General features: G+C 37.1%; 1 protein-coding gene across 1 annotated transcript in view; it reads left to right on the top strand.

Annotated features, from left to right (window-relative positions):
- Positions 1-11,368, top strand: part of kcnk10b (potassium channel, subfamily K, member 10b) — a 25,161-nt gene that overhangs the window by 11,257 nt on the left and 2,536 nt on the right. Inside the window, exons 3-6 of the mRNA XM_014020950.1 lie at positions 6,148-6,259; positions 8,651-8,811; positions 9,502-9,694; positions 9,800-9,942. Of these exons, the coding sequence (XP_013876404.1) occupies positions 6,148-6,259; positions 8,651-8,811; positions 9,502-9,694; positions 9,800-9,942 (609 nt within the window). The remainder of the gene's footprint in view (positions 1-6,147; positions 6,260-8,650; positions 8,812-9,501; positions 9,695-9,799; positions 9,943-11,368) is intronic.

Here is an 11,368-nt window from a genome sequence, read left to right as displayed (position 1 = left end):
GCACTGTTGTGGCCTGAATGTATAGTCTCACAACTTTCTCATGGTCTACATGAACCTGAATCAAATGTCTCAAGTGGGCTCTCTGCAGTGGCTTTTGTCAGGAGGTTTTGGACTTTGGTCTCAGACAGAAGACATCTCATCTCATGGCTGTCTTGAGGTCTTCATGTGGCTGAATCTGTGCTCTGCTACCACACTCTTTTTTTCACCTATTTTGTCAACAACATTGCCATAATTGGGCTTTTTGAAGAAACTTTGAACACTCAGCTGCTGTGACATTTTTCCAAATGGAGTAGCAATTGTGCATCAAGTGATAAAACTGTTAATTAATTTTCTAACTCACCACCAGGGTTGTGGGCGTTGCAATTTGTCAAAATGATGGATGACCTTTAGCCTGGCCCTTGCTTTCCTACGCAGCTCCGTTCAATTCTAGTTTCCCTTCACTGCTCCGTCTGGGACTTCTCCCGTTGAGAAGGATTTCACTGGCAGATTTTTAGCCGGGCCAATCAGAGAAGAGAATGTCAATTTTCTGCGCAGTGTCTCTTGTAGTTTATTTTACCTGGGCCAATCAACAAACAGAAGGCGGAGTTTTGAACGACGTCGATTTTCTGCGCAGTGTCTGCTAGTTATTTTAGCATACGTCTGCGGAGGAAGTGAATGAAGCCAGTCTGTGTTGATAAGGCTTCCAAATTAAAATATTTTTTTCTGAAAAAGCAGCAGCTCTCATTTACAGTCGTCTCGTTCGGCTCGGTATATTTCTCCTCTCAGTAGGGTTGTTTACAGCACACACGATTTCCAGCTAGCTTCTTAGCTTAGCCTCCTTCACCGCGACAACACACACATGCTTCAGCAGAGGCCACGCCTCCTCCAAGAATCACTTCTCTATGCATCAAGTCCAGACCCTTGTACGAAGCAAAGTGAAGGACAGGGTCTGGTTTTAACCAGGCTAGATGACCTTTAGATAAAAAAAATGGTCAAATACAGAAAATGAACTTAAAGGCACTGTGTAGGATTTTGTCTATTCTTTTAGCCGAAATTTAGATAATCACTAATGACAATAATAAAAAACATGTCTAATCATTGCAGACAAAGACCTTGTTTTATTATTTTTACCTTATAAAAAGCTGTTTATATCTCTATGGTCGCGGGTCGCCAGTACAGGCAGCCGCCATCTTGCACCGCCATCTTGTCTACGAAGGCTCATGAAGGGCAAACTGTGGTGGCGGCGTCAAAAACGGTTTTAGTTGTAATACTATAAATGTAATATTTGTTGTCTGTCATTGTAGCTGGTATAATTTTACTTATTAAAGCTCATAATCTTACCACTTGAAACATCACTAGCCCTGAAGCTGCTGGTAGACATCGCGGTTGGAATTATCAAAGGTTTTTGACACCTGAGAGACACCGTAGCAACTCCTTTGTGTTTGGAAGCTGGGGGTGGGGGTGGGGGGAGGACCAGGGAGGATGATTCAACCACTCAACTACTAGATGTCGCTGAAAACAACAAATCCTACACACTGTGCCTTTAACATGACCCCTGGTGTAACATTAATAATGCATTGCCAATATGAATTCTGTGGAGTGAGAAAGCTACAGTGTATTGGTATACATATGCAAAAGTGAATTGTTTTTGTTGTTGAAGCATTTTGCTTGTATGTATATTGTCCTGCAGCATATCTCTTCACAAACTTCAGCCTTACATTTTCCATGAGCCTGTGATGATGGTGGATGTGCAGTCAACATCTGGTCATAGTTTCACCCACCATCATCTTCTTCTACCTGGTGGGGCTCTCTGTTGCTCAGTCTGGCAGTTTGTTTTCTGTTTTCCTTGCCTTAAAATAGTCCAAAGCAAGTCAATAGCACACACCGATTTCTGCCAAGTCCMTGCTTGTGGACTGACTGGCAAGTAGAAAATGTTGGTCTTATATGAATGCACATCTCGTGGTGAGGGAAAATAAAATAGCTGTGTTGATGTTGGTACTTATAAAACATCACATTTACTTCAGAAATGTATACAATGCATTATGCACACAGCAGCAATCACATGACAGTGTAAACAATATATTTACACAATGAGAATTGACAACACACAGAAACATGTCACTGATATACAGTTCTCATAAGATGGATATTAAAGAAAAACAATGGCAACGACTAATTTTAAAGTGCCACCGTTCTGCAGCATATTGCAGCACCAGACTGTGTTTCTGTGATTGAGGTTTTGCTGCAGAACCCTTTTTATTATGTGAGGCATGTTATGTTTCAAAGTTTATGTTCATGCTTCAGTAAATCCGTGGCTACCTGCTGGAGATCCTGTTACGAATGGCAGAGCATCGGAAACAGAAAGAGGTGATGTGCCAAAGAAATGCAAAGCAAATGAAGACACAACACTTCCTAGTTTGTTAAGCAATCTGAAAATTTTAAACAGAACTGCRTTGCAAGTATCAAGTCATGTGGGTTGCTCACAATAGCAAATGACACATTTTTCTGTTCCTTCAAGAAAAGGCCTTCGGGACACGCTGCTTCACAAGTACGCCGTCAAAAAGTCTGYCTGATCCTCCTAACAGTTTACATTATCACCCTGTTCGTGCTGAAGTTGCTCAGAGCTGAAGAGGGCACGCAGCAGCGGTGCATCACTGTCGTCAAACTGTTTCAGTGGAGGAGTTGACAGACAAATGGCAACCTTGAGGAGCGTGTGTGTATGTGTGTGTGTGTGTATGAGATGACAGAAGGAGACAATATATTTGCCAGCGGCAGCTCTCGTTGAGGCGTGCCCATGTGGATCTGCTGACCTGCTCGTGTCTGCTTTGGTGTCTGGACTCCCCGCTCACCCACTGTGTCCCAACAAAGACAGCAGCCCTTAATTGGCTTTCCTGCTTCAGCTCGGATGACTCACGCTGTGGCCCGACGTGATGCCACACTGGTTCCGGCAACAGTTAATTCGACTTTATTGATGAGTCATGGATCTACAAATAAATTTACCCAATCACCTGAAGTAAAGATACACTAGAATGCACAACAAGTGCTAGCACTCATTAAATGAAAAAGTACAACAGGTTTAATTTTTGTAATGAGTAAGATTATTAGCCTCCGACAAAAGGCAAAAGCAGACACTGTTTTTGCCCGTGTTCATGTGTGTATTTTTATGAGGATTACAAAAAGAAACATTTAGGTGTACATCTACAAGTAATTAACTTATTACTTATTATTATTCAAGATGGCTGCCACAGCCAACTGAACTATAAAAAAACAAACAGAAATTGATATAACACTCAGATTTGCATACACTGACCTAAAATTAGGTGTGAACACATATTCTGATCAACACGCGAATACTTTGTTTAAAGTTTTAGGTATTTGGAATGAACTTTGCTTGTCTGTTAGCATAATATCTCATGAACCACTAAACATATTTTAATTAAACTTCTTGAAAGTAATCATTAGATAGACGTCTACAATCGATTAAAGTTTCAAATGAAACCAATTTATAATGATAATTATAACTAACAATTTCTCAGCATAAGATTAACCTGATCTAAAATTCTGACATTGTGAGCAATGGGCATTTCTTTAAAAACTAGGCCTTAAAATACATTCGTTTCCATTTTCTCAGGGAAGATCTTGCTCATTTGGTGTCTGCACGATTTTATGCAAAGTATCGAAAATACCTTTTCCCTCTCTACTAAAAGTAGTTTTTTTACCTCCTCTTATTGCTCCCAAAAAGTCAAAACCTGCCCTAATTGTGTATTTATCTTGTGCGGCCAGAGGCTCTTAAGGCTTCAAGGTGTTTTGGGTAAAGCTATAGATATCACTAATGGTAAAAAATGCTGCGGAGGGAGGGTGTTCCTGGCACTGTATCAAAACGCGGTTGGATGAAGGAGAGCGTGAGGCACCATGCTGCCTGGATCATTGAGTCACACACTGAGAGGATAAAAATCTGCAGTGACTGTCTGCTCTCTAATGATCCTGCAGTGGAGTATGTGAAAACACATTAGCCAATAGCCAGTTGGTGGTGATTGTGTTTCTGCACGAGTGTCAGAGTGCAGATTCTGTTGTGCATATGAAACATGACGGTTGAAACAAAACTGCACTTTGTCTTGCCAGCGAGCTGCAATAAATCACAATAACACTCATTGCTCAATATCACAGCATTGCTGGCTCGAAGTGTGTGTCTGCGTGAGAGATTTTTCTCACATTTCACTCACTGCTTGACGGTTAAAAAGTCATGAGACAGAAATAGATTTCCTGATTAATTATTTAGAAACATTGTGCAGCTATTTATGGCTCCTCTTGGCTACGGAATTACGATATTTGTGGTTTAGCCCCTGTAATTTATACCCCATAAAGCACATCTGATAGAACCTTTACAACGACATTACTGTAACCAACTTATTTTAGATCCAAAATGTATCTTGTTGGCTGCGAAGTGGCCTTGGGGCAATCCCGTATGAGATTGTGAGTAAGCATGTGCAGCTTTAGGGCTCTAATTGCTTTAAAATGTATGCCACATGCATCTTTTATGTGCATCTTTTTGAAAGCTTGGACAGGTTGTGGGGGGGTAGCTCAGAACGAAGAGGCTGAAATGCAACCCTCTCCAGAAATGTTAATAAAAAAATGCTTCCTGTAGATCTTCTGTGATGCTGTCTGTTTCTCAGCAAATTAATTAATTTAATTGAGCCCCTGAGTCAAAAATTACACTGACTTATTTTCTTTGAAGATGAGAAAAGGAAATCTTTTGTCATAAAATTCCCATAAACATGGAAATTAAAAAAGAACAACAAACAGTGTATTAATGTTGTATTCCTATTGAACACAAAGGGAGCTCAGTGAGAACAATGATGGGGATGAAAATATAAAGACTAAAAAATTATAATTATTATAAATATTATAATATCTGAGTTAAAATGTCTGTGATTTAGTATTATAAAGATATTGTAAAAATATTTAAACTTAGTAAAATACAAAAATGTGGGATAAAAAAAAGGGCAGATTTTGTCTATTATTTAACAAAAACCTCACCAGAAGTGGTTGTTTTGTTTATTTATTTTCTTTATTTTTAATGGCCTTTCTTTACTCAGTTTTAATGTAATAATAACTTAAGCAAGTCTAATTTCAGAATTATTTCTCATTAATTAAACACATTTTCTTTGTATTAAAATGGTAAATTATACTCAATATGCAAACAACAAACAGATGTTGGAGACAAAACTGCAGAGACAACAGATTTTTTTATTTTTCATTACATGACACAAGCAACTTAAAACATTTCTTGTGATATTTACATTAGTTTTTTTTTATTAATTGAGATACGATTTTCTTCTTTGACAAGAAAAAAAGTCTAATGATTTCGGCTCAATTATTAAATTTGCTGCTCATAACACCTCAAATTAACACCTGGTTTGACGACTAAAACAAAGTAGATTCAAAATTCATCACAATCAAACACTTTATTGTGAAATTATCTAATTTTAGCTCATTGTTAATCTCAGTTTCTCAGATTTAATTTTTTAATTTTACTTATCTTCTTTTTTCCCTTAAATTGGTCATTTTAGATCATGTTAAATTGCCAACAAGAAGGTAGAAAAAATCTGCTGAGATAAACTCTCAGTTGAACAGATTAATGTAAATTTCCTTCATGAACCGACCTGTTCTTTGTAGTTAAAGCTTGTCATTGTGATGAAACATTTACCCTTTTCAAGACCTTCCTTGTGTTTTTTCTCCACTTTCCTTTTATTTATTTATTTTTATTTTTGAGCAGTGACCTTACAAACTGATGTCAACCAGTCTGCATTTAGCTTACAGGTGTTATGTAAATGCATGTCGGGGGTGTCACACCTGAAAACATGACTACAGATGAAGCTGCTCAGACCATCAGGACCTAGTTGTGTGAAATCAGCGCAGACACGTGTTTGTTGTGTTATTGTTCGCTGAGGTGACATGCAAACAGAAGCTCAAATTTCTCTGTTTATCAGGTTTCAGCTGCAGTGTGGAAGCCAGGTCCTGGGACTTGTTTTGCCAGCATTTTGTTTTCCTTTTTTATATTATTTTTCTGATATTTGAGCTTGAAATGTTTTACTGAATGAGTCAGTTTTAGGCTCCTGCACTGTGACAACAATGAATTATATGTTTTTCTGTTTCCCTTCTCCCCAGCATGCCATAAAAGCTGTGAGCAGAGGAGTGAGACCTATTGGAGAGACAAACTCCAGTTACTGGGACATGGGCAGCTCCTTCTTCTTTGCTGGAACCGTCATCACAACCATAGGTAATAAATTTATAATTTTCTTCTGCTTTTCTTTTTTTTTCTTCTTTTTTCACAAGTTGTGATATTTCACATTAATAAAGGCCTATTTACAGGACAATTATCTGCTTAAATGGTTTTATTTATGAAATAATTCCAATTATTAAAAAAAATAATTCCAGAAAAATAACAAAACTTTTAATTTGACCTCTCATTGAGTCACTTAGGGCTAATACTTTACTTTAAAGTGACAAACTATTTTGAAAAGCAATTGATTAAAAAGTCTTTTTCGTCTTATTTAAACCCAAAAGATGTAAGAAAGATGTAATTAATTTAAAACAAGACATTTGTTGGGAATAAAACCATCCAATAAAATTTAAAAATAAAAATAGAAAGATACACCACAGTGTCAGAAAATATCACTTAATCATTATTATTAAAAACGATGATGGAAGCCATCATCAACTCATAAGTTTTGATGCATGTGTGGATATAAATAATTAAATCAAGTCATATTAAAAATAGGAACTATTTCATTTTAGATTAGTTTAGAACACAAGAAATTGTTTAGGAACTACTTATATTCTTCAGAAAGCTTCAAAACCATTTTAACCCAATGGTAGTGCTTTGTAAGAATAAAATAAATAATAATAAATAAAACAACCTGTTTACTTTTTCTGTGCATTTCCCCAAGATGATTTTTTAAATAAGTCAGCACTTTATGTGGTAAACTAAACTGAAGAAATGTGTGTGAAGGCTGTAAATGAACCAGAAATCTACAAAAACACTTATGTGAATTTGATATACATGTTGCTGTTTTACACATTCAGTTTAATGTAATGATATTTTGCATTAATATTAAAAATATTCCATTTATAAAGGATTTTCACAATTTGACCCAGAATTTCCTTTATTGCACAACATGTTTTATTTGACATCAGTCAGAGAAATAAGAGACACCTGCTAAGGGTTTGTATTAATCTTTCAGATAATTACAGCTCCTTGGTGAGTTTTACTTTGTTTAGTCCAATAATGAAGTTAATGACTGTGGGACTTCACATGTGAAGCTCAGCATTTTCATAATTGCGACTGCTGACACCAACAACAAGTTACGACTCCTTAAACTACATTTGCTGCTTTTCCAAGGCAAACATATGGATGTCTGATAGCAAGTCCATTTCATATACACGGGGTTAGGTCACTGCTCCACACCAGAGTTTCATTTCGTGGGCTGCTTCTCATGCAACTGACAAATGAGGCCCTCAATACCTAAAAACAAAGGATGCTTCAGAGTATCCTTCACAGCCAATGATATCCCAGGATTCATTGTGCCATCATCAAAAATATTTACAGAAAAAAGAGAATCATCACAGATCAAAGAATTCGTTTTATAGCAGTTGATGAAATTTATGCTGCAATTTGATTTTAAATAACCTTTAATTACAATTACTGATACTGCACCCCCCAAATATACTTATGTACAAGTACGACACACATTTCACACAGACAGTTTTATAACAATAAACATGAACAGTGAACATGAACAGTGAAAGCCACCTGAGTAAAATTATAAAAGCATACAAAAAATCCTAAATAGCAACTATAGCCACACTAAAAGAAGGATTCACAATACTTTTATGAAGTGCTGATACTGGAGCTAATCCCAAATTATTAATGTTGTTTGTGTATTTACATGTTAAGTTTTAAAAAATACACTAAATTTTGGGAAGTTGTACTTGTTGTGAAAAGACGTGAATGTACTATATGTTTTAATGCATTTTAAGTTTTAGGCATTTATGGGCAATGTGGCATAAAATGTAACACGACAGGTAGTGCGTGGTCACGTCACACAAACACGAATGTCATCCATGGGCGCAGACTATGTGGACTGCAGCCCCTGAATTTAGACACAGCTACAATGTGGCTGCTTTTTATTATAATGTTTGGAGATTTGAAGAACACTGGTGATAACTTCACACCATTTACTTCATCTCCAAGTTATGAATTTTTTTAAAAGCTTTAATAATGAGAACAAAAAAGAAAAGTAAATATGTAGTTGAACTATGATAAGATGGGATAAACTGAGTCAGATTTGCTGTATGCTGCATTATGGGCTTTTTTACTGTACATAATTGTATCCCTGTATGTTACTTTTGGGTCATTAGTAATACAATTGCCTTTAAGGCGAATCTGATTACTGTCTCTGCTAGAGCGTCTCCATGCACTAAAAGGCATTACATAAGAGCTTCAATTGATTTTGTTGCATAAGAAGGGCTTGATTGACATTGTCTTCTCGTCACCTTGTCCATTTTGCCCGTCAGTAAGTTTTTGTTTTTAATGGAATGGTTCTTCACCAATTGTTTCTTCTTCTTTCGCCCCTCTCTTTTCTTCATCTTCCCAACAATGTTTCAACAGGTTATGGAAACATAGCTCCAAGCACAGAAGGCGGGAAAATCTTTTGCATTCTTTATGCCATATTTGGCATTCCTCTCTTTGGCTTTTTGTTGGCGGGCGTTGGAGACCAGCTGGGCACCATCTTTGTGAAAAGCATCTTGCGAGTTGAGAAGATATTCAGGGTGAGTATCAAGTTTTAGTTTGGAATGGTTTTTTATGTTTTTGTGTCCTTGTTTCTTTTTAGGTTTTAAACCTGTTCTAACAGTGTGAAAGAAAGAGTGGAAAACATTGAATATGAAAGTATTAGTCCTTGTTATGGCAATATTTATTTAACAAAGACAGAAATACGTGGTCCAAGAATGAAGGTWCTMNGTGAGATGATCAGCTGAGTTTTATTGCAACAACAGGAAACACAGAGAACAACCTGTCTCTGTGCCTCTGCTTCTCTCTGTCACTGTCTGTCCACACTACTCACTGTTGAACACTGTGTCTCGAGAGGCCTCATATATATATATATTAACAAACACCATTATGTCATCTTAGCAAGATTTGATACAAGGTCAATGGAAAACACAAAGATAAACACAAGTGATATCTAAGAATGACTGTTGYTAGCAAATCTTGTTCTGACTTTAATCATTCTATCTGCAGATGAACAGCATGTCATGAAAACCTACATCATTAAAGGATGTTATGAATAACTAGCTTAAACATAAAAGTATTAGATCCATTACAGTCCTTTATTAACTTTTTAAAAATTTCTTTGTGTTTTTAATATTCTGTTTTATCTAATGTTCACTTAGGTGGATGGAGAGTTATCTAATAATATACGTTTTCTTATTCTAATAGTTTCTTTTTTCTGGTTTTCTCAGCAAAAACACAAACAAATCAGCCAAACAAAAATCAGGGTGACGTCCGTCATCCTGTTCATCTTGGCTGGCTGCATCGTCTTCGTCACCATCCCTGCTGTCATCTTCAAATACATTGAAAGCTGGACCACACTGGATGCAATCTACTTTGTTGTGATCACTCTCACCACAGTGGGAATAGGAGATTACGTGGCAGGTATACAGTCACAGCAAAAGCAGTTTTTTGTCATTTTGTAGTGTTTTGTTTAAGTAGCATGACTTAGAACTTCTAATGACACTTCTGTTTTCCCTTTCTCACCAGGTGACAATCGAACCATTGAGTATATGAGCTGGTACAAGCCCATGGTGTGGTTCTGGATCCTTGTTGGTTTAGCTTACTTTGCGGCTGTCCTCAGCATGATTGGAGACTGGCTTCGAGTGCTCTCAAAAAAGACCAAAGAAGAGGTGAGGTTTAGTCACAAAAATTATAATAAAAAAACTAGAAAGATGTTTGTCCTGTTTTTAATAGCTGTGAACAAGAAATATGCCATTTTCTCAAGTAAGTCTTTTTAAGTAGTGTTGATAGGAAGCACAATTTAACCAAACATGTTGTAAACATATTCCTACAGTTGTCTTATTTTTAAAGCTGAACATTTTAGGCACCATTTGTTACCACAAAAATGTCCATTTAAGCCATTTTTTCAAGCACAAAAATGTCCATTTAAGCCATTTTTTCAAGCACAAAAATGTCCATTTAAGCCATTTTTTCAAGCCCAAAAATGTCTAAAATGATGTATTGATACAAAAGCCAAAACAAATACTGTTTGAAAATACAATGATCTCAAAAAAATATTTTTGGTAAAGGTTCTGCATTTAATTTAACCTTCATTACACCCTCCTACATCAAAAATGAGAGTTCACAGGTCTTCTGTTAGGCRACTTTACATGTCATCACAGTCATTTTATAATGCTGCAAATCCTCTCACCCAGCCCCCAGTCTTTCCAGCCATATTGCACCCAGCCTCCACTACTCTTATGAGTGGTGAGTTAACATAAAAATAGCATCCTCTAGATTTTTAACTTGGGACCTGGCCAAGCTCCAAGGCTCTTCCACAAAGCAGGTTCAATAAAGGTGCACTGGTTTCCAGATTTAGATGAATGTGTGTTTTCCTGAAGTCTTGCTTTATAGAGGTCTTGTTCTTAGTCTGACTTCTCCCCTGAGACTGATTTGCTAGGAGAGACCCTACCATTGCCTTGGAACATGTTAAAGTAGTATTTCTGTGGAGGGGAGTGTTCCCTTCTAGGTGGTGGTGAGAATATACTTGAAGTGAAGAAGTATATTGTGGCCTTGTGCATGAGTGATGGCAGAATGGAACATGAAATGAACAGATGGATCAGGGCTTAAACAGCAGGAATGAGAGCACTGTTTCAGTCTGTGATGGTAAAGAAAAAACTGAGACAAAAGGCAAATGTCTGACTTTATTGGTCCAGTTTTATTAAAGTTCTAACCATGACCACAAGTCTCAAAGGGGCAATATCAGGTAAAATCAACTTTTTTGAGTTTTATATCATGTTGTAATGTTATCCTCTCATCAAAAACATGCCCATAGTCTTGCTTTGACTCATTCATGCATGTTTSAGAAATCCTGTAGTGTCCTGAGGCAGCAGGCAGGAGAGCAAAAATGACTGGTTGGGACTAGAACCGCCTTTTGGGACCAGCTCCTCCTCTGGGCTGTGTCTTCAAGCCGAGCCTCCTCATCACAGAGCACACACACACACACCCAGCCCCATGCTGAAATGGGCGGGACAGAAGTGAAAGGAGGTTCTTGAAGAGACAGAGGCCAATTTCAAGGCGTTTAGGAACAGATGTGATGAGAAGTCAAGTTCATTT

This window comes from Austrofundulus limnaeus, unplaced genomic scaffold (assembly GCF_001266775.1).
Source record: "Austrofundulus limnaeus strain Quisiro unplaced genomic scaffold, Austrofundulus_limnaeus-1.0 Scaffold273, whole genome shotgun sequence".
In the NCBI taxonomy this organism is placed as follows: domain Eukaryota; kingdom Metazoa; phylum Chordata; class Actinopteri; order Cyprinodontiformes; family Rivulidae; genus Austrofundulus; species Austrofundulus limnaeus.
Note: the sequence above shows the minus strand (reverse complement) of the source record. Positions and strands in the feature narration are given on the sequence as shown.